We start from the raw sequence: 23,953 nt of genomic DNA, 5'->3' as shown, positions 1-23,953 counted from the left end.
CTCACCTTGCCCATCCTAGTGAAAAAATGACTAAAAACTGGCCACCCTGTTTGCTTAACAAAAGGGTGAAAGACTGTGATCATGAGCCATTTACTGAACCTGGCCATCTTTGTCTGCTCTCTGCCTTATTATTGTTGCACAATGACCTTGATGGCCCCCATTCAGGAGTTTGAATAGACTTTGCTAGCAACTTGATTTTACAAGGTTTGTGGAGCTCAGGATGAATAAATCCAGGGCACGTTTTTGAGCCGAGGCTGGTATCAGGCTTGTACCAAGCAAGGTTCATTCATGATGGAGAATCTCACGTCACATTGAGGTTATGTCAGCATTTATACTTATGCTACGATCTACAGAGATAAACCACAGAAATGAGTTCAGAATCACACACTCCTGTTCATAAAGCTAAAAATAAAATTAAAAAATACCAGCAAACACTCTGTCGTCTTGCTCTCTAGCTACTAGATATTTCCTGGACAACGTATTACTCAGGCACAAAATATCGCAGGTCTTGCTAAAGTTAGCCAGGATGGAAAGTTTAGCTCAGCAGTTTCAAAGTCTGCAGTGCTGAAAGAGAACTGAAAAAAGGAAGCAAGGGAGAAGTGAGAGAGAAAAAAGGACATTGCAAGTCAGAAAACTACTGCACACAAGGAGGATTTTGGGTTCCGCCTGGAATGGAGAAGTACAATTTTTGCCCAGAATACCATAAATGAAATGTTGCGGGTGGAGAGCTCAAGTCAGACACCTTTTGGTATTACTGTCCCTTTGTGATTTATTTTTTTCAGTTGTGTTAGTCATTTGGACCTCATAAAATTTGCCTGTAGTTGTTGAATGCGATTAATTTTATAAACTGGAAGAGAAGGATTTAGACAGAAAATTAAATTTGGGACAAAGTCATGTTATCTCAACTCAAGAGTTCACACCAGCAGTTTCCAGGGATAGCAGTCTCAGCTTAAGCTTCCTCATAGTGTTCTGGGAATGAAATAAGGAGGGGAGAGAACCACGTATGCTAACTTGAAATCCTTGGAGAAAAAGGTGGGGTATTAATGCACTTTAACAACAACAACTACAACAACATAACAAATTATGTAATAGCCTTTGGGGCACTTGCACAAAAAATACAAGCATATCTACCATATTCAACATTTAAATGGGTATTTGAAATTCAAAGGGAAATTTTAGTACCAAATACCTGCTTTTAAAGAGCTGACCGGAGAACTCATTGGGCTGATTCACATGTAATGCAATACCATGGTTTAGTCAATGTACAGGCTGAACAAATACACTGAATTAATAAATAAATATCTGAATTACACCTGCAAGTTGTTAATATAATTTCTGAGTAATGAATAACGTTCCTTTTGCTGTGGAACTTTGGGTAGTTTTTAATTCGAGTCAATTTCAATTCAATAATTTAAAGGGTTGGATTCAACATTTGTGCAAAGTGAGAAATGTGTGTGGAGAATGAGATCTGCTTGGACAAGACTTTCCCATCTTCTCCTCCCCATCTGCGCCTACACCACCACCTCTGAAACCCCTTTTCTGGGTTTCCCCAATCCTCCAGCCCAGGTTTAGGGGTGGAAGCAGGTGGGCGGGTGGAGTCAAGTGGCCTGTTGTATGAGTGGACCTCATTTCCCCACTCCTGCCTGTTAACTTTTTACACAGCTTTTCTGCCTGGTTGCCTGAAACTTGGAACTGATTTGTCCTCCCCACAGGCTGATCAGGCAAGTGGTTATTGACAAGAGTAGGGACTCAGCTATACAGCTGCAAATAAAACGTTTTAAATGTGTTTTAAGTGAAATATACAATGTGACACTATATGGCAATGGTGAGCCTTATGTAAAATTGAGTTTATTTTTTTAAAAAGTGCTTTAAAAAGCATTTTCAGAACTGTTTTTATATGTGTGTAGATTCCACCTAGGTTAAACCTCTGGCTGCAATACGATACACATGTTCCCTTGCAGTATGTCCTATCAAACTTAGCAAATATGCACAGGATTGCACCTCAAAAGAGCAACTTTGTACGAGGGTCACTCATTAAAGATTTCCCCTGACCCACTTCCGGTTATCGTAGGCGGATGAAATTGCACAAGTATAATGATACATCTCTCCATAGGTAATGTGGTAATTTGTAGTTTTGAACTCCTAACAGTTTAAATGTTACTGGTGCTAATGTGGATAAACGTCTGATAATGGAACCAGTTGAATGCAGAGCAGTCATCAGGTTCCTGTACTTGAAAGGGCACATACCACGGGAGACGTTTGATGAGATAAAAGGGATTTATGGGGAGGATGCCCCATCGTATGATGTAGTCAAGCACTGGCATCGTCAGTTCAAGTGTGGTCGGACTTTGGTGGAACGTCTCCTATTCCTAGGGGATGACAGCCATTGATGAAGACACCATCTGGCAAGTGGAGGCTGCCATTTTGCAGGATCGTCACATAACCATTCGCCAACTAGCTGCAAATGTTAAGATCAGTGTGGGCTCTGTAGAAAAAATAATCCATGACCATTTGCACATGGGAAAGGTGTCCACACGGTGGGTTCCCTGGCTGCTGTCGCCTTTCCAGAAGCGGGAATGAGTCACATGCTCATGGGCTCTTTGGTCACGAAAACCATGATGACTTCTTCACCAGACTAATTACTCAAGACAAAACATGGGTCCATCATTATGATTCAGAGGCTAAATCCCAGTCCAAACAATGGAAGCACTCTGCCTCACCACCTCCAAAAGTAGGTACGTGTCCAACTGTCAGCGGGCAAGGTCATGTTTACGGTGTTTTGCGGAGTAGTGATGATGGATTTCCTGGCAAAGGGTACCTCAATTACCGGAACATACTATGCTTCACTGCTGCAGAAATTGCGGAAGGCTATCAAAATCGAGAGGCGTGGTATGGTATGCTGACCAAAGGTGTCCGCCTCCTGCAGTTCACAACTCGCATGTTGCTCAGACGGAAGCATGGTCCTGTGGCTATGAAATCCTTCCTCACCGTCCTTATCTCCCGACCTCATACCGTTGGACTTCCACATCTTTCCAACCATGAAGTTATTTTTGAAGGACAAGCTTTTTCCAGATGATGAAATGCTGATTTCTGAGGTCAAGTCGTGGCTTCTGACACAACCTGCCGATTTCTACAGACGAGGTCTCCACAGCTGCATAAAGCGATGGGAGAAGTGTTTGACTCTTGCTGGTAGCTATGTAGAGAAGGACTAATAACTGTCCAGTTTCGTTTGTCTCATCCACAGGAAGTACGTCAGGGGAAATCTTTAATGAACGCCCCTTGTACATGTCAATAAAAATAATTTTGGAGGAGTCTGTAGATCACACTAGGGCACTGTTTACAAAGCGCATTTGTTGCTCAAATGAAGCTGGAGGAATGAAAGTAAAATGGTTTGGCATAAAATATCCCTGTCCCATGGAGTCATAGTTCTTGCCACTTGTTTTGGCTCTTGTTTTACTACAGATGGACATAGCAGGTGCATGGAACACTTCTATGCTGGTTTTTGTTATGTTTTTTAAAAGTCATTATTTTTCTCCAGGTTTGCTGCTTTTCACTGTTTCTGGCTGCTGTACCACAGCAGGTCATAGAGGAGGGGCTCTTTTGGACTTCTTCTTCTTCTTCGGCAATCACTCATAACTGAGTAAGATTGTTTTCCATGAACATGGTCTTAACAGTGAGTCCTTAAATGACTGCAGAGGCCAATTCTGGATCCACGTCCTTGCACGGTTGGGACATTGGTTTCCGGGAGGGAGTTGATCACGGTGAGGGTTTGCCAAACATGCCTTCCTCTTAGCTCATGTCTACTTTTTGTCCTGAGTTTGTGCTTCTTCAAAGTGCATGACACCTTTGGTAAAGACTGTTCTCCAATTGGAGCTCTGGCAGACCAGTGTTTACTGGGAAACACTGGCTCCTTTGGTACAGTATGCTTATATTTTGTGAATACATATTGTACAAATGATGGAAAAACGTCAATAAACTACAAAGCTTGCTATGTTTACCTTCCTCCATCCCTGGGACCTATCAGTTATGAATTATCTGGTCCAAAAAGGAATCCAAGTATGAGAGTCATTCCTTCATGCAGAATTTTGACAAGCTTTTCCTTGCATTTTGAGTAGTTGCAAGAAAAGTGCCAATCTCATTCAATTTATCTAACGGTTACAATATCTGCTTTCTCATTATCTGCTTTCTCATGCAGCTTGTGGGAGCTGATTATGTGCACCATATCTTTGCGTTATCTGCAAAGAGTAGCGATTGGGGCCAGCAAGATACTGCCCCTGTAAAATGCTCATAACTACACTGACATGCTGGGCTAGTCATTTACAAGGCAGTTTCAATTTATTACAGACAGTTCTCATTTTTGCCCCCTAAGGCTATGCAGCCCAGCATTACTTGAGAATATAAACCTCTCTGAAGGCCATGCTCCTTCTGAAGAAACGTGCACTGAGAGAAGGAGGCTGCACACCTCAAATATGCTCTTGGGACTGTTGTAGGATGCATGCTTTGGGCAGAAAACACACGAGTCCCAAATGCTGCGGCTGCTATCGATGCGCCAGTCTTGCTCATGGCCACCCCATGAACCCTTCACAATTGCACAACATGGGAAGGAAGTCCCATCGCTTTCCAGCAGAGCTACTCCCAAGGGGGATTCCATTGCCTGGATAAAACTGAAGCTGCAGGGAAGCCCTGGATCTTGAGGCGAGTGGCCCCTGCCTCGGCTCTTTCCCTGTTTCCAGGCCGCCCACGTGATGAGCAGGAGGCGACGCAAAAGCTGTACAGTCGGGACAGCCCCGTTGGTGGTTAGATCCCTGCGCAAAATGCTCCCTGCGTTGCAGGGGGGCCTGGACGAGATGACCCACGAGGATCTTTGCGGAAAAGCGGGGCCTAGGAGCGCGCCTAGCTCCTCCTTCCCGCCAAAAGGAAGGCGAGGCGCAGCTGGCGCTCTCGGCTGTACATCCCCCCCCCCGCGCGCGCTCCCCATTCGCCGCCAAGACGAGAGCTGACGTGACGCGCGCCGTCAAGCAGAGCGCGCAAGGCGATGCACGAGGCGCCTCCCAGGGAGGCCGGGCGAGCGCTAGCCGAGAGAGGGAGAGCGCGAGCGCCTCCTCCTCCTCCTCCTGGTCGTGGCGCCCGCCCCCCGGGCTCCTCCTCGCCGCGGCGCTGCCACGGCCGGCGAGAGATGTTCACCCGCGCGGTGAGCAGGCTCAGCAGGAAGCGGCCCCCCTCAGGTAAGCTCTCTCTCTCCCACGCGCGAGCAAGGGGGGGTCGAGCCCAGGGCGGCCGCGGAGCGCAAGGGGGCAGAAGCGCCGCGTGCCCGCCCTGAGCCTCGCGAGGGAGGGGGTGGGACTGCCGCCGTCGTCGCCCCGCTTGCCTGAGGGGGCTGCTCCAGTTTGGCGGCTCTTTTCCCTCACGCGAGGAAGCCGCTCGCTGTGCGTTTTTGCTTCTCGGCCTCGAGAAAGGCAGCCGGAGGAGGGAAACTTTTCGCAAAGTAAAAGAAGAAGAGAGGAGGAGGAGGGCAGCAGCAGCAGCAGCAGCCCGAGGAAGCGTGCAGCCGAAAGAGGAAGGCTGGGGTTTGGGCTGTCTGGCTAGCGGTTGCCAGGCAGGCGGATTCGTGTGAAAAGAGGAAAAGCGAGGGAGGAAGAGAAGCTTCGTTTCTCGCCCCTGTTGGCCGAGGAGCGCGGTTGTCGGGACCCGTCTGAAGAGCGGGGAATCTGGAAATGGGAGGTGGAAGAAGCGCCACTTTGGCTTGCAGATGCGCCCGCCCGCCCGCCGGCTCTCGCTCTCGCCCGGGACTGTGAGTCAGACGACGGGCTGGCTTCGCTCCCGCTGCTGTTACTTTTGTAGCCACCGAGGAGCTTCGAAAGGAGCCCGGCACCCAGGAGAACAAGGTGGCGCCCGATGCCACTGGTCTGCACGTCCCTTTCAAGGGAAAATGCGTCTCATACGTTCAGCGGTGAATAACAAGAAGAGACCCAAGTCAGCTTGAGTCAGCTGACCTGGACTTCCACTGGAGAACTTTGAAATAAGAACGTATTTAGGGAAGAAGGGATGGATGTCACAATGAGCAAGCCCTGCTTCAGTCTCTCAAAAATAAACTCCCACAAGCTTATTCATTAAGTTTAGGACATAATGGAAAACATTGCCTTACCAAAAAAATGCAGTGAAATCCAGCTTGCTGCAAAATTTTTAAACCTGTCTCCTTTGAGCAGCTCCCTAAAATGCAGTACTTTATTTCCTGCCATCTTAAATCTGACTATGGTAAGATGAAATAATAAACATTGTCTTTAAAAGTATTGATGGTGAAAGTTTTAGTTTGGGATTACGAAGTGCAGATCCTAATTACCAAAAAAGATTTGAATGATACCCTCTTCTTCTTCTTCTTTTACACTGTAGAACAGAGTGGTTCTGTTTTAGAGTTCCTGTTTAAGAATGCTTTTCTGCATTGTTTCTAATCAGATTTTAAAGTTTTTGAGGATGCGCAGACCCAATGAACCTTCCTTGGATTTAAACCCCCGGTTGTACACAGTATTAACAAAAGACTATAACTTGCAAAAGTAGAGGGGGGTGTGGAAGTTCCCTCAAGTCATCTGGTTTAAGCCCCCTGGCCACAAACATGAAATGCCTTAGTTTGTACATTGCTGATTGATGCTTGTCCGGTTCTTTTTAAACTCTTCCTTTGACAATGCTGACTGATTTATTGCTCATATGAGGCATGAAGTCCACTGATTAGTTTTTCTTACAATTTGAAAGGAGGTCCCCCAAATATTCAGCCTAAACTCAGTATTACAATTCTAGATGCATTCATCTGAAAGTCGTACAGAAATAGGACACTTTCTAGTAATGTCTTTGGATTAAGATCTTAAATCCATTCTTGCTCTTCATGAATTCCAACTTCCTCACAGCAGCTTTTTCAGATAGTGCTTATTTTCCCTCTAATTTTTTCCATAGCTTAAATGCTGTATTCTCCTGTTTTTTCTCATATGTTCCCAATATGTTCCAAATACTTCCAAATCATTCCTACTTGTTGCTATTCCCTGAATCTTTTTCCAGTTTACTAATATCTTGAAATTTGATGTCTGAGTTTGATGTCCAATTAGTTTTTTTTAATTTGCTTTGAAAATAGATTGCCCCCCCCAATAATTTAATTGATTTGAAAAATTCTGATTAATATATCTTAATCCAATAGTCTGTATGAATAGTTGGGCTGCAAAGAGCAAACCAAACCAAAGCATTCTAAGAAATTGGGGTTGAAATGTGTAGTATTATAATATTTGAGTTCTGCTTTGTGAGAAAACCTAGCTTTTTTTTTTTAAAAAAAAATGTTTTAAAAACATGAAATGTTCCTTGAGAAGGCTCCCAAATATGCTACATGTGCAGAATGTCTTTTAGGTTTCCTTCCTCATAGTTAAAAGTGGAAACCAGCGATTCAAAAGAGGATGTTTGGGCTTGTAATTTGAGCAAACCCAGACATTCAAAGCACAAGCTACTGTAGCCGAAATGTCCTTTAGAAACAACAGCTCCTAGAAGAAAATAGGCATTGGAACGTCTCAAGTGATTATTATCTACATGGAAAGTAAGAGGAATTTACCTCTTTAGTTGTGCTGCTATGAATGATTTTCACCATGGGTTATTAATTCCAAGCTGAAGTTTGCAAAGGAAAGGGTATTATTATTATCTTAGAGAAAGCTGCTTATTGTCATTAACATTAACTGTTTGCCTATTTGCTTGCTTTTCAGCTTATTTTTTTTGGGGGGGTGCAGAGATGTAAGTAATGAGAAAACTTTATGAAGTTCTGTATTCACTTTGTTAAGTTCTATGGCTTACACCAGCTTCTACTTTGAAGAAGACAGTCTAGCAGATATCAGTGAGATTTACATCTAGATAATGTGTGCTGATTATCGCAACCACACTGTGCACACTATGCACACTTACATGGAAGCAAGCACCATTGAACTTAATGGGATGACCTGCAATTGTACTGGCTAAATAGAGACAAAATCCTTTTGAGTTATAGTTAGACAAGTGAGCTCAGTTATGAATACCACCTGTTTTAACTTGTGTCAGGTGCACAAATACTTTTGACAATTCTGTCCTAAGTCTTGGATGCTTGTATTCTCACATTTAAGATAAGAAACTGTACTTGTGTAATGTGCATTCATGTTCTTGATTATCATTTTGTAGTCAAGAAGAAAGGCATAAACAGGCTAAGGTTTCTCAGCCGTCATATGTTTACTGGATGGGATCCTAATCATACAAACATATTGATCTATGTTTTTTCAACCCTTTGAGTGTAATTATTTTTTGTACAGACATGGAGCCCATGTGTAGAGGTTTCTCCATAGGGCTCAAAAGAGGATTACGCAGTTGCATGTGTGAGTGGACAATGGGTCATTATGGGGAATGGGAAGTCTGTATGTACATCCCATATCCCCATCCAGTCCCCCATATGTCATGTAATTGACTAGAAAAAGGAGGAGAGGGCTGGAAGGGTGGATAAGATGCGTGCACAGCTCTCCCACTGGAGGCAGTGGTCTGTTGCCATAATATTTATATAGTAAAATACAAGGTAAATCTAAAACACAGTGACCCAATCTAGTTAAACTAACCTGGGAGTAAGTAGCATTTATATCTATGTGGCTAACTTCTTATTAAATATGCGTAGATTTGCTCTGCATAAGTTCCAAGTAGTGAATCTTTTTTTCCCTTTCCTACTCGGAGCATCATAACAATTAGATTTGTGAGTTGTTGGTTCTTGCAAAACAACAACAACAGCAACAACAACAACAGGATAGTTGTTTTCTGTAACCAGTGAAAGTTTTAGTGAAACATTGTATTAGATAGTTTGCTATCTAATTTGCATTTTTAGAGGAAGAAAATAATTTTTACAGTTAGTATCCTGTAACCAGAGAATGTTCTAATGCAACTTTTTGTTAGATAATCTGCTAATTTTTCTTCAGATTTCAAGGAAGAAATTTATTTTTTTACAATTAATATTTAGTAGGGTAAGAGCTCAATTAAAAACCCAGCATCTGCCATGCTAGTAAAGGACAAAACAAACAAAGGCAGATCTAGCAAACGATTCATTCCAACAGTCGTTGCTGCTGGGTCAATTTTTCCTACTAATCAGCTTCCAAAAAAAGAATAAACAGCTTCCTGAGATACATCAACTAAAGCAAGTAAGCACTCCCATCAGAAGATCAAAAGCTGAATCTAAATGAAAATATGAAGCACTTCCACATATCATTATTCTTGGCATTCAGTAACTCTTTAATAGCCAAACAAAGGAAATAATCAAATCTTAAAGGAGTACTTTGATCCGCTATCTGTCATCTAAAATGAGAGAAACTTTGAGGAGCACAATCTCAAAGCAACTACATATATTCCTGTAGTCTGCTCCTATGAAATCTGTTTTGTTTTTGCCCAGAGTAGATGTATTCATCTGAATTTAGCATTATGTTTAGGCCCTGAGAACTTCTATACCTTAAAAAGTTGTCTCATTAACTTAATGACCTTTCTGGCACTATACCGCAGGGATGGAAGAAACTGCGCTTTGTGGTTTGTTAGCATTATTAATTTTATACCCCTCCTTTACTTCAAGGAACACAAGGTTGCATTATATGGGTCGTCCCCTGCCTCATTTTATCCTCCTAACAACCCTGTGAGAGGTTAGGCAGAGAGCTGGTGGCTGGCCCAAAGTCACCCAGTCAGCTTCGTGACTGGGTGAAGGTTTGAACCCTGATCTCCCAGATCCTTGTCCAACACTTTGCATCCCCAGATATTGTTGGACTGAAGATCCCATAATCCCTGACCACAACTCCCATCATCTTTGACCACTGGTTCTGCTAGCTAGGGATCATGGGAGAGGAATGGAGGGAGGGAGAAGGAAAATATGTCTAGGTACAGCCACCTCCCCACCTTCTCACAATGTGCCAATGACATTATTTTCTTTGGTGGGAAAAACCCATAATGTTCACGCACAATAATCCTGCATCTGCAGATATTTTTTTGCTAAGCTCAGTAAAAAGGTTAATACCTTCCCTGAACTGAATAGCTTCCTCAGCACATTAGACCCTTTCTTCTGTGTAATGATAAAAGGAATAATTAATCAGCCTCATCTATGTATAGTCTACAGCAGCTTTCTGTAAGCATTTAAAAAATCAAGGACTTGAGCAACCAACAGGACTTGAAAAACACCCATTATAATTTCTTTGCCGTCTCCTCATACTCAAAGAGGTTCATAAAAGTTTTGACCATAATATCCTGGTTATTGTCTATTGTTACCTTGGTGTAGTGACTACTGTGACAGATTATGACTGGGGACAGACGGACCCACATTCAAATACCCACTCAGCCATGAAGTACACTGAGTGACCTGTAAGGTGGGAAGAGCTCTTTGAAATCAAGATGTAAAAGGAACTGGCACTGTGCCACATATTACTTGTTTTGCATTTGTAGAGATCGAACCTTTAGTGTAGCAGCACCCAAACTTCGGAACTCCCTGCCTGGTGACATCAGGCCGGCAACTTCCCTCTACTCGTCTCAGCACCTGCTGAAAACATTTTTTTTAGGCAAGCCCATAAGGACATGTAGAATGTCGACATGTGCTTTAATCTGGTTTTTAGCTTCTTGTTGATTTTAATTTTTTTAAAAAATATTTAAAATAGTTGCTTTAAACCTTTTTTTTACTGATAATTCTGTTGTTTTATTCTTTTTGCTGAGGTTTTATTACAACCGAGCATCATCATCAATCTTGTGAAACAAACAAATAATTTAATAAATATGAGAGAGCAATATAGGGTATTAGTTGCGCATGTGAGATTCAGCAAGCTGCAGCAACTACTGCAGGGGATGCTCACTTGTCAAGAATAGAGGAAAAATTGCAGGAAAATATGAACTACAGGGCAGCTGGAGAAGGAGAGGGCACAGAGGGTGAAGAAAGAGCTGGGTGTGGAGGGGGCCCTTTCCCCATCCTTCGGACCCCTGGGAAACTCAACAAACCTGCTGCACCTGGAACTGGTGTGGAGTGTACAGCTGAACGGGACACAGCTGTGGGCAGCCTGAGGAAGTACCATACACCTTGGTCCTGCCCATAAAGAGCAGGTCTGGAGTGAGAGACTAGGGCAATGTCCGCTGGTTCCAGGAACTTTTCTTATTTGTGGTTGAGCTGAGAGTTTGTTTGGAACCTGGGTGAGAACCCGGAGGCTGAGAGGAAGAAGAGTGTGTCAGAGGGAAAATGAACTGAAATTTATTTATATATATTAGTAACTTTGTATTAATGTAATCTTTTTAAATGTTATATTTTTGTAACATTTTGTTTAAGTTGTCTGTTGTTGCTTCAGTTTTCTGTACACCTCTTAGATATATTTTTAATATATTAGGCGGTATAGAAATTAAATGATCAAATCAAATAAACATGTGCAAACCGGGCATTTTAAAAATGTGTAGTGAGCAGCTTCACCATTTGATTGCTGCCCAAATTCATGGCTTTAGGAAATGTAATGTATGAATAAAGGGAGGCAAACTCTTGTTGAAGGAATTTGTTCTTCTGCAATGCGACTTATGCCATATCCAGTGCTAGGGCAGTAAAATGTTTGCTCACGTATGAATATTCTGCCAAAAACAGAAGCTAGTTTTAAGAAATAAATTATTATATTTTGGGAATGCAGACAAGTCTCTCCTTACAAGTGGATAACTTCCAGACAGTACTGGAGTCAGTTCAGAGTAGTTTATATCTGACTGTCAAGTCTCCACATGGTTATGTATATCCCAAGTCTTCAGTGCTAACCAGCAATTGCTGTTTCTTCATTCTCTGGTGTTCCGAAAACTAAGGTAATTCATAGCATTGCCACCTTGGAGGAAGAAAAAAAATCCTGCTCCTGCGCCTTTAGCAGCAGTATGCCATGCAGAAATGTGGCTTGGGAAGCCTTTTCTAGCATGGAAGTAAACTTTAGTCCGCTTTATTTTTCCATGTCAGATTGCTGTTGCAGCATAGCAGGTAAAAAGAAAAATCTGGCAAATAATTCAGTTGGGATAGCTCAGTTGGTAGAGCACGAGATTCTTGATCTCTGGGTTGAAGCCCCATGCTGGGCAAAATATCCTTTCATTGCAAGGGATTGGATTATATTGGTCCCTTCCAACTCTATAACTCTACAATTCTTTGATAGCGAAGTTTGTTGGTTGAGTAGCTGGCACCCTGTAGAGCACTATGCCTTTTCCCATAAACGGAATAACAAATGAAGTTGCATTATATGAGCAGACTATAAGCCTGACTTGACCACTGTCACCCTGTTTCCAGGGTCTCAGGCAGAATTTCCCCACCTAGCCTTGCTACTTGAGATGCCTGAGAGTGAATACGAGGCCTTAGAATCACAGGAGGCTGCCTTAAAACAAACAGCACTGTTTTGTCCATCAAGCACACTACTGTCTAGTTCAGCGGGCAGGCAGATTTCCTGTGTCATGTCTGGTTTGATCTTGATTTGAGTTGTGTACCTATGCAGAACTTTTTCCCATTGAACCCGTAACCAGCAACAAAGAGATTCTCGTTTTAGAGAGTGGAAAGGCACTTTAGCAGTAGGCTGCCTTGTCCCTATTGGCAAGTACACTCAAGACATCCACTCAACTTGATGGGATGCCGAGAGAGAGAGAGAGAGAGAGAGAGAGAGAAAGAGAGAGAGAGAGACGGAATCCCTACAGACTACAGCAGTACAGATGTAGGCTACAGAAATAAAGTGTAGTGATTACTGTCAATCACACCTATCTGAAAATCCCATTACACCTCAAAACTCCCCCCCCCCCCACACATCTAAAGGGAGGGAACCAAATGTTCATTTGTGGAACTGCATGAAAAAAAGTTTTATGTAATTCCAGCCAACTTTTCACTAAAGCAACTTATAGCTGCACGCTGCACCTCCCTTCCCCTTCCCTAAAAAACAAAACCACTTTCCTCCCCGCACCTCAGCACACACTTTTACATGGGTCTCAAGGTCTTAATTTTGGAAACGGTCTTGGCATTTTACCAAGCGTTGTCTCATAGGTTCGGTGTGTGTGATGTAAAGCAGATAGCAGCATTGACAGTTCCACTGTTTTGCAGCAGAGCTTGGAGACGGTTTGTGGTACAGTTAGGAAATGAATGAACTTAATAAGATGGCAGTGCTTGTTTTTTGTTTTAAACTTGCTTGTAAATTACTGGCTTACCTGGCAACTTCAAAACTGCAGAACGGAAAAGGTGCTTTCCTCCCAGTTTGTCTATGCCTGTCCAGGGCCATTTTCTCACCTTCCTTTTGGGGAAGGGCTGTTATAACTCAGCAGCAGAGCACATATTATGTACGAATAAGGTTCAGTCCCTAGCATCTCCACTGAAAAGCATCAGGTAGCAGATGATGGAAAAGATCCCTGCCCAAAGCCCAACAGAGCTGTCGCTTGTCAGAGCTGACAATACTGGGATAGAGGGACGCATAATCTGATCTTGTATAAGGTGGTTTTCTGTGTTCTTATGATGCTACAGCATCTTGCAGGACTTGAGCCAGGATGCTTGGGAGCATCAGGAAGCCTTTGCTCCTGAACATGGAGGTCTGTGGTCTATTCCGGGCTAAATGACACCGCACTGAAATGTATGCACAACATGAGCTTTCAGTTACTTTGGTTAAACAGCTTTGGTTAAACAGTCTCAAAGCTGGCCCCCAGTTCTTATAAGAGAGGGCAGAGATGTGAAAAAAAAATATTTCAATCAACTTTATTTCTAATTTTTCAGAAATAAACGACAGCGACAGCAAGCCAAGCAGCAGCCACCAAAGTTTAAATGGCACTACGAGATGGGCGACATCGCTAGAAAATTTACTGGAGGATCCAGAAGGCGTCAAGAGATTTAGGGTTGCTACCTTAATTACTACCGCCTACATATGCTTGGGGGGTGGGGACGCGGGTGGCACTGTGGTCTAAACCACTGAGCCTAGGGCTTGCTGATTGGAAAATCAACAGTTCAAATCTCCGCGACGTAAACAGCATTTCCGTGCGCTGCTCTGGTTTTGCCAGAAGCGGCTTAGTCATGCTGGCCACATGACCCGGAAAAACTGTCTGTGGACAAATGTTGGCTCCCTCGGCCAGTAAAGCGAGATGAGCGCCACAACCCCAGAGTCGTTCGTGACTGGACTTAACTGTCAGGGGTCCTTTACCTTTTTACATATGCTTCAGTACTGTTTCCAACAATACGGTGTAGACGCAATGTAGAATTAAGTTTCATTACTTCATTTTGAAGAATTTAGATAATAATTGATTCTGAGGTTGGCTTGAGTAAAATTTAGTGAGAATAAAAGACTTGAGAATCACTGGCAAAAATTGTTAAGCTGATAACTTTTTTCTGGACTGATTCCATCATGTTTGACAAGAGGTGTGTGAAGTGCCAAGTTCCAGTCTCTAAAGCTGTGGCAGGAATCCTTTTTTCTGCCTGAGTTCCTTTGCGGGTAACCTTTCAGGGGCAACACGCTAGTTGAGAGTGGGGTAACAGATGTGACTTACCTTTGGTCAGTAGACTGCAGTCCAGCCATGCTCAAATTAGAGATCTCTACATGCCCATCTCCGCATCCATGCAAGCTAGAGGGGTTATTATAGTCTAAGGACATATTCCAGCCAGGCGAAAACATGAGCCTGCCATGAGGCATACAGCATGGGGAGAGGGGGTTTGGCCTGTGGAGAGTGATGAGGGCCAGATAGAGAAGCCTGGAGGGCTGCATTTGGCTCCTGGGCCTGAGGTTGCCCACCTCTTCCATCAGGCCTTCCAGTTAAGATAATACAAGGTGAGTCTTTTAAAAGAGGCCCTGTGGAACATGTGTACTCTGTATCCGCGGGGCCTCTTTTAAAGGACTTACCCTGTAGTAAGAGAGGCTAGCAAGGTTATGATGACCTGGTTTTTTATTATCTAACAGCTCGCTCTTTTCTTCAGGAGTTTTTAAAGAAAGAATTTAGTGAAGAAAATGTTTTGTTCTGGCTAGCATGTGAAGAGTTTAAGAAGATAAAAGATGAGAAACAGGTATTGTCTTCGAAACCAATTTGACTGAAAGATTCCATTGTAGTCTTGAGGCATAGCATGCATTTCCTACAAAGCTATCAGGTATGCTTCAAAATCATGTGAATATACATAGAAAATAATACGACCTACTTCTCTTGTGTGTACAACAACATAACCTCATTGGGGGTGAGGTAAAAACATGACTACAGATGAGGACAGAGTTTTATGGATGACAAAGCTTATCGTTCTCTGATTCTTTTTAAGATCAAAGAAGTATATTCAATTCTTTTTACTTACTATATGTCTAAAAAGTCTGTAGGATTTCCTTCTGCTGCATATTGAAATGCATTTGTTACTGTGGTTTCTTGGCGTAACATTCATTATTCCCCTTTCTCCTGCTTTAGCAAACCCACAGATGTACAATATTGAAAAATAAAACGCTTGCTTAGTATATGTGCCCTTCTGTTTACAGATGCAAGCGAAGGCAAATGAAATTTACATGACTTTCCTGTCAAGTAAAGCTTCTTTTCAAGTTAATGTTGAAGGGCAATCCCGTTTGGATGAGTCAATATTGGAAAAACCTCACTCTCTAATGTTTCAGAGACTTCAAGACCAGGTAAGGTTCAGAAACTTCCCTGATTAGGTGGCTGTCTAGCTACCAACAAGAACACTGAGCTAAAAGAGACACAAGGTCCTGCTAGCTAGGGATAATGGGAGTTGTAGTCCAAAAAGCAGCTGGAGACCCAAGTTTGGGAAACACTGGTGTAGGTGCAGCTCCACAGTGATTAATCTTCCTAATCTTGCCAAGCATTTTTAAGGCACTTTATTGAAAGTTTCTGTGGGAAGCAGAGGCTTTGGGATTCTGGAATTATTTTCGTGGCTCAGAAGCTGATATATGTCAAAAAGTGCATTTGGAACACTGGCAATGGCTCAGGACCGCAAGGGACGCCACCTCTTCCTATATGAACTAACTCGGACCCTGCAATCATCATTTGAGGCCCTTCTCCGTGTGGCAACTCAACAGGAGGTCCAGAGAGTGGCAACATGAGAATGGTCCATTTCAGTGGTGGTTCCTCACTGAGGTTCACCTGGCAACACCAGTACATATCTTTAGGTACCAGGGGAAAACATTTCTTTTCTGCCAGGCCTTTGGCTTTTTATTACCTGTGGCCTCCTTTAGTGAGTGTGACGTTTTAATCCTGCCTTTAAAAAATATTATTTGCTTTTAAGTTTTCCTCTGTTTTGTTTTATGCTGGCTTCAGTGTATGTGCTTGCTTGTTTAAACATTGTTATACATTTGAGTTACTTTGGTAAAAAAAGAAACTAATAAGTTTAATAATAAATAAATGAATAATTAAAGTTACCTAGTTTTGTTGGAAGTGCTAGATCTCACTAATGCTTATGGGGGAAACTTCATTCCAAAGCACTGATATCAGATGTTCTCTACCCATATGCATAAAGTGGTAAAGGATTCTTTAGGTTGTTTTTTCTCAGTCATGAGGACCAGAGACTTTATCTGTGTGTTTTTGTTTGTTTGTTTGTTTTAAAAAGCTTGAATTTGTATATTTTGTGCTAGGAAAAAATATTTTGTGCTGTACTGCAGTTTCACAGTCATACCAGTTTCTGTGAACAGATTAATCTTGGGGAGGAAAGCAAGGCTCAGAACACCAACCTAAGCATATTTACTCAGAAGTAAATAAACGTCCAAGTAAATATGCCTAGCATTGCAATAAATAGGCTTATATGCCTAGCAACATTCATATTGTTTATCTACATAAATCTGTTTCATTTGCAGGGTCTGGCAAATGGCACTCATTACATTTAAAGCAACAGAGAAATACTGCAGGGTGCTTAGAGTCAGTGTTTTATATTGCTTTATACTGGTTATGAATAGTGTCCAGTATCTGACATAATGAATTATGAGAGTTATGAACATATTTCTCATGAACCATTTATTAGGACCAAAGGACCAGCTTTTATTGGCTGCATTTGGGTAATCATATCTCAGCTTACTAAGCCCAGATACAAATGAGCCTTATGGCTGAGCTGCAGCCGTTCACTGCTTCCTTCAAGCAAGCTGCAGAACAACACAGGAAGTCTAGGCTTAACAGCATCAAAATAGCATATTAAACCATGGTTTGAAGTTGGTATAATATCCTGAGTTGTTCCGAAGCTGTTAGCCACAGTTTACCTGTTTGGAAGCTATAGGGAGTATAAAGCCTTCCTAATTTGTTTCGCTGCTTGCACAAAGGGAAGGAACGAATATATGCAGCCAAAATACATGTCCATATCTTTATTTTATTAAGCAAATATATGATTGTTCAAGCTTACTTAGTGTGTCCCCCCTCCCAATCTTATTTCATCACGTTAAAACAGTAAAGATATCCAGCCTACCTCATGAGCCTTGGACAAGTGCAGTAAATTTTTAGCCCTGATTAGCTCTGTTTAGAAAACTAAGTTCCCAGCAATTCACAACACAACTCACCAAGGACAGCATGATGATTGCCTCTCCATGGTCCAGTTATGTCACTTCCCTTCTCTCTGACTCAAGTGAATGAACTGATAAGATGGAGCTCAGGCAGGCTTTAAGGTTTGTTTGTACAATTGTCCAAATTCTAAAGGCACAAAGATACAGGAAGCTGACACATCACTCTGAAAAAAAATATATCATTTGAAGGGTGAGTGGGACCAATTATATTTGCTAATTTGAGCTAGGAGAGATTCTGCACTAAGAAGAAAGATGGGGGAGGGCATGCATGTTAAACTTGATTCCCCAGCAAATCATATTTGAGCAAATACTTCCAATTGTAACATTTCAAACTGTTAGCTTGAACTGTGAGAGGCTGCATGTGTGTGTGTGTGTGTGTGTATAATATGTAAAATAATTTTAAAATGAAAGAGTGAAGAAAATAATAATTCAGGCCCGCACATGCCGCTCCCTTTCCTTCATGAGGGTCCTAATGCAGGATAGCATTTTAAATTTAGAACACCAAATTTTAAAATGTAGCAGTTCTTTGTAAGCTCATTTAGATGGTTATTAGAAATGCAAAGGTTGTGTTAACGGCTGCCAGAAGAGCCATTGATTAACAATTCTCAATATGTGTTACGACCTGATTCTATTACATATGGATTGGGCCCCATCACCCCTTCAGCCACACCTTTTGCTGCCATGGTGAGTCGGAGGGTTGGATGCCTTGGTGGCTCCACAGAGCCCCCCCTGTTGGTGGTAGAAGGTTTGAATTACATCCTTAGTTTTTGGCAGCTTGAATTCTAGTTGCCTTTTAAGTCTCCTTTCTTTCATTTTTTAAAAAAGGTAATTGAAATATACTTGGAGTCCTGTAGTGATTTCATGCTCTTTATTGCAGCTTGTAAAACAGAGATTGAATTGCCCCCCCCCCAAACCTCAGGCTTTTACATATATTATTTACACAATGAGTCCCGTCTGATTGGCTGATTCTGCTTCCCTCCTGGAGCCTGATTGGTCTTTTCCTGCAGGCTAATCAGTTGTTGCATTCTACGATCCTACCAGCCTAATAGGCTGATTAACTTCCTCCTGGAGCCTGATTGGTCTTTTCCTACAAGCCATCAGTTGTTGCATTCTAGGATCCTACTTGCCTATTGTTCTAGGATCCAAGCTTAGTACACAACAGTAACCCCATGCAATAAAGTATCTTTCGTGAGGTGTGGGTACAAACCAATGCCCTATCACATATAATTTAGTAAAGCAATTTTTAACAGTATCAGAGAGCACAGAGCTCAAAGCATTAAAAAATAATCAACAAACATATTTCTTAGTGCTACCTTATTACATTATTTGTTCAGGTCAATAAGGCAATTAGAAGCTGCAGTTACATTATCATTCCTTTTCCAAGCTGTGTTGCAGAGTCCAACACCAAAATTTTGTGCATTTTTTAAAAAAACCAAGGAATCCATTGTTTACAAGTTATGTTTCCCCCCCTGCTTTAAATGTGACCACACACCCCTCCAACTAGTACTGGAGAAATCCCCACCACTGCTCACATATTTCAGATGCTGCCCTTCCCTGACCTGTAACTAGACTGTGATGCAATCCCACAGGTATATTTCTGTCATGCTCTGAAATCATTTCCTTCACCATTAACTCTGCTCCCTGATGAAACTGACAAGCTGAAAGTTTTACCAATGCTCTCAGTTGTGTGTGTTTTGAGTACTAGTGTGCATGCTATTTCTGCTATACATATAGCACCCCTGGAAGGAACCCCCCTCCTGCCTAAACTTCTCCCTTCATCATTGGAATGGCTGAGGTAATGTCTCTAGGGAAGACTGTATACTTTTTAATTGAAAAAGTTGTGTGTTTATCACAACAACCCAAAATCACAGATATGCAGTTCATAGTAGTAGACCAACTAGTTGCCTAGTTGAGAGGGGTTTGAGGCCTGAACATTATATCCATGTCTTGATGTGATAGTTTTCTTTGTACAGAAGTTTGTTACATTAGATGACCATTGAGAAATGTGGTTTCATAGCTGAATCTGTTGTTGCACAAACCCTATCATATGATCTGCTGAACACTCTCTTTCCTTCCCTAATACCAACATTCATCCATGTTTGCCTGGTGTTTTGCTCAATGTATCTTAAGAACTTTGTACACAAAATGTGCAACAATGATGAACAACGATATCCTCTAGTCCGTCAATATGATATCTTCTTTTGGCAATCACTAAATGTGGTATGCAAAGAGTGTTACACTGTTGAACAATAATATAATACTCTGGTTCCTCAATATGATATCTTTATTTGGAAGTCACTGAATGTGGCAGATTAGAAATGCTTCCTTTTGCTTAAACTAAATTACAGCTTCGAGGCATCTTAATGGTTTGAAAATAAGCACCACCACCAAGCTCCTTATCTGGTAATCATGATGTTGTAGCTGAAACACAAAAGATACATTTTAATTTAAAAGTTGTTGCAATATGGCTGAGCTGTGCTGAGTTCCTGCAGCTGTGGGCTAAAAAAGAGAAGAAAAAGCCAGCAGTCCACTAGCCATATATATGATGTTTTAGAAACAGACTTTTTGAAACTTCTGCATATGCGATTTTGTTCCCAATTTGGGTTGAGAATGCAAAACATTCCTTAATAGTTTTAAGCACTTTGCAATGAAATCCATCACAACTACTCTGATTATTCTGCAGCTAGAGGATTATATAGGCTTCTGTTCTACTTCCATTACTATTTCATTTCTCTCAGATCCTCCTTTTCCAAACTTAAATTCAGTTCTCCACTTTTCTGAAGCAATTTGCATTCCCCCCCCCCTTTTTTTTTTTAAAAAAAGAGCATTCTTGTGAAAAGTCTTTAGCATTTAGTGCAAATTTCTCTCAGTAAAAAGATTTTTGTATGCAGTGGTACATCGACTACATCAGACCTGGGTGGTATCATTAACTGTGGACCATTCGGCAGGCTGCTGTGAGAGATTGATGAAGCACTTTGGGGGCAAAATCATTCAGATCCATGCTGAACTTGAGGCCATAAGAGGTCCCCGGAGTACCATGCAGTTACAGCCTGTGGGATCAGTTTCAGTTGTTGCAGCCTCGGGACATGAGCAGGACACTTGCAACAACCATATTGGCTAACAGCTCACTACATGAGGGACTTATGCCCAGTACCCTGAAAGAGGTGGTGGAATGACCCTTCCTGAAGAGAAGTGTCTGTCTTTTTCATTAGTTTAAAATTAAAAGCATTCCTGAAATAAACTGTTCCTGGCAACCTTGATGTATTGATGATAATGATGAGGATGATGATTTTAATTCTACTGTTTTGCTATTTTGTTTGTCAGTCTGAGCTGGCAATATGATGCTGCTAGACCATTTGTAGTATAGTATTGCAGCATCTTAACAAGAAAATACAATAAGGTGTTATTAGTGTTATGTCTGTCTTTTATTAGAAAATAAAAGATAGTGATAAATAAATGACTGATTTTAAATAAGTTTATGGAGCTCAAAAATGGCAAGCATGATAGGTAGGGCATATGTGCTGGGCTTCAGTGGCTCCCTTTTACAGCAGCAGGTTTTGGCAAAATATAGCTGGATGTGCACACAGAAAACACACACGGTACTCCTGATGGTGTGACAAGTTAATTGCAAGTCAGTGGCCATCTCACTTGTAACAATGATTGGGTAGTATTATTAATAATAATAATAATAATAATTTATTATTATTATTATTATTATTATTATTATTATTATTATTATTATACCCTGCCTATCTGGCTGGCTTTCCCCAGCCACTCTGGGTGGCTTACGACATATCTAAATTATAATAAAAGTACCAATCCTTAAAAACTTCCTTATACGGGGTTGCCTATTGCATACTTTTAAGATATGTAGTTACCCAACAAATTCTAAAGCTGATCATATTTTATTTGGGATGGCTATTGTGAGGTAATAGTAACAACAAATTCTTCTTAGTTTATAGTACAGCTGACACAGATTTGTTCTTTTCATTTAATATGTTGAATTATGGTCTAACAGATTGGGGGCTCATTGAAGATCTCTGTTGTACGACTTTCTTAGTTTATGTGTTTTAAGGCTTTGTTTCATCTAGATTGTTTTCCCTGCCCCCCTTTCAGATTTTCAGCCTCATGAAGTACGACAGTTACAGCCGCTTCTTGAAATCAGAAGTGTTTCTTAAGCTGAAGCAGACCGAAGAACAGGAAGAGAATTTACCAGATGCTCAAACTGTAGCGAAAAGAGCTTCTAGAATTTACAACACATGATTGAAACAACAACAAACAGTAGATCCCACTGAGACTACAATAACCAAATGAGTTCTCAGGATTAGTCTGTGAGGTTAACACAACTGCATTTCAAGCTTGGAAAACATAGAACCCTGTTAGGCGATGCTTAACCTTCGTTGCTTGAATGACATAACTGTTTTTGCATAATGGCTACCACCGAAACCCTTGGCCAAGGCAGTTATACTAAACCCCTAAAAGGACTGAAGGACTCAAGAGTAATCTGTGAACAGAAAACTCGGTTATTTTTACCTTCTGGTTTTGAATCATTCCTTGTGAATCATTGTTATTTTTTAAGTGGGGATGTAGCATAAAATTGTGATAAACGTTTAAAAACACAGGTAGTATGAGGCAGAGGCAGTATACCTGTTTTTTAAAACACTCTTAGAGCCTTGTGTAAATAGACTTTCCACTTTTTAAGCTTTAACTGTTATTTGAGTGGGTTCAAATTCTGCCTAAATTTTGCTTAAACTGAAGTAAAAGAAAATGAATTGAAATATTTTTTCTGATACTGACAAGAATAGAGAAGCCTCTATTAAGGGAAGCACAAAGGCAGGAGACATTAGTTTAAAACCATGCCTACCTTCCCCCCCCCTGGAACTAATCAAAATAATTGAAAAACAACAATTTTCTCTATCTTTGTAATACAACACATGCTATTCACTCTAAAAGCTGCTTTCAGAATGGCTTTTGTAGGGTTTTCTGTGGCTTGGTTTTAAATCTATTTGTGCTAGGGAAAGATTGCCTATTTCTCCTGTGAACTCTTAGTGTTCAGGGTTCTTACTTTTTCTCCCCCTTCTTTGTTCTGAAACTGAGACTCCCTAACTGAATTTCAAGAAGAGTGTTACTAATTTTGTCAAAACAACAGCTAGCTTACTGCTGTAACAAACCTAGGCCACAAATTACCTTTTGTCTGCATTCAAAGTACGCTTAGACTTGGAGACTGGCCAGTAGCATCCTTCTGCATTAATTTACCCAGAAAGACGAAATGCAAAGCTAGTGCCTCACCCACTGAGTGTCTATTTCCAGCTCAACAGCAAGTATGAACTAGCTTTTAAGCCTTGTGTACTTGTTCCAAGGAATTCTGTCTCGGTTGCCAAAATTTGTTTCTTTTCTTTTGTACAGACATTCTAACCAGGTTTTATTTTCACCTGCTTTTGTCCTAAACTTGTTTGTATATTCTGCAGCAGCGCACTCCCTTAGCAATCAAAACAACCCCTCTCCAAGTTGTGGAACCAGTCTGCACATCACAGCACATCATAGTTTAAAGCACGCTATGGTTTAATGTGAATGATCCACGCCATGAATTAATGTGCACGCTGCTCACAAGGTGCTCCTGTCCTGGTTTGTTTCCCACAAGCAAAACACAAGCTGTAAGCCAAGGAGAGACGTTGGCTCCTGCTCATGGTTTGTTTAGATAGAAACTATCCACAAACCTGGGTTCAAGTGACATGACTGACTTTGGGGGGGAAAGGAGCATCGTGGAAACATTTGAGTTATATGCACAAGCATGATGCTTATTCACATTAAACCATAGCTCAGTTTTAAACAGCAGCTTAATGTGATATGTGGACCATGCTGCAGACTCTGCTCATATTGGATTTCACTCTACGTGTGATTTCCCACCCCTCAAAATTTGCAACTCCTGCGACCAGCTTGTCTGCAGTTAGAGAAATAGTACCATAAACTTTGGAGGGACCAGCTGCCATCCTTTTGGCTGCTTAAGAAAGACCTGTGTGTTGTGTGGGAAGGCAGGAGTGAGGAAACACAGGCAAGGGACCACCCACCATTCACTCCTGTGAAGAGACCATCAGTCAGCCCAAGAGGAGTCTGAATTTTTTATATATTATAACATTTATTTGGTTTATTACTTTTTATATTGTAAACTGCCTTGGGTGCCTTGGCAGTATATAGATGCAACAAATAAATAAATAAATGCCGTGTAATATGCCTTACTCAATTATTTCTTACAAACCTATTTGTGTGTCCATAAATTCCTGTCTCACATCCCAAGATGCATACTATCTAGCAAAGGATTCAGCACAACTCACCTGTGAGTAGTTTCACCCATGAATTTAAGAATGATTGGCAACTCACCATGCAAACAGATGTACATGAAAAGAGATGCTGCTATGCTCTAGAAGTGTATTCCCCATGCTGCTGTGTGGACCTAATCCATTGGT

At 41.5% G+C, this 23,953-nt stretch overlaps 1 protein-coding gene across 2 annotated transcripts; it reads left to right on the top strand.

Moving 5' to 3' along the window:
- Positions 1-5,009: 5,009 nt before the first annotated feature.
- Positions 5,010-23,716, top strand: RGS10 (regulator of G protein signaling 10). Of its 2 annotated transcripts, none has more exons than XM_083441299.1 (5): positions 5,010-5,225; positions 13,748-13,866; positions 14,936-15,022; positions 15,474-15,617; positions 21,606-23,716. In XM_083441299.1, exons 1-5 carry the CDS (start codon positions 5,036-5,038, stop codon positions 21,750-21,752), a joined length of 687 nt encoding a protein of 228 aa, XP_083297425.1. In that variant the 5' UTR covers positions 5,010-5,035; the 3' UTR covers positions 21,753-23,716. The 2 variants fall into 2 exon arrangements, with proteins under 2 accessions (XP_083297425.1, XP_083297426.1); XM_083441300.1 differs by lacking the exon at positions 5,010-5,225 and adding an exon at positions 7,455-7,570.
- Positions 23,717-23,953: the final 237 nt, after the last annotated feature.

The sequence above is a fragment of the Podarcis tiliguerta genome (assembly GCF_965153285.1).
Source record: "Podarcis tiliguerta genome assembly, chromosome: 5".
Taxonomy (NCBI): domain Eukaryota; kingdom Metazoa; phylum Chordata; class Lepidosauria; order Squamata; family Lacertidae; genus Podarcis; species Podarcis tiliguerta.
This window is presented reverse-complemented; position numbering and strand designations above follow the sequence as displayed.

Bases quoted from the DNA above. Each gene is read 5' to 3' on its own strand.
- RGS10 (XM_083441299.1), top strand. From the start codon at position 5,036: ATGCACGAGGCGCCTCCCAGGGAGGCCGGGCGAGCGCTAGCCGAGAGA. The intron at 15,023-15,473 runs GTATTGTCTTCG...TTCTGTTTACAG, and splicing joins AGATAAAAGATGAGAAACAG to ATGCAAGCGAAGGCAAATGA. The intron at 15,618-21,605 runs GTAAGGTTCAGA...CCCCCCTTTCAG, and splicing joins TTCAGAGACTTCAAGACCAG to ATTTTCAGCCTCATGAAGTA.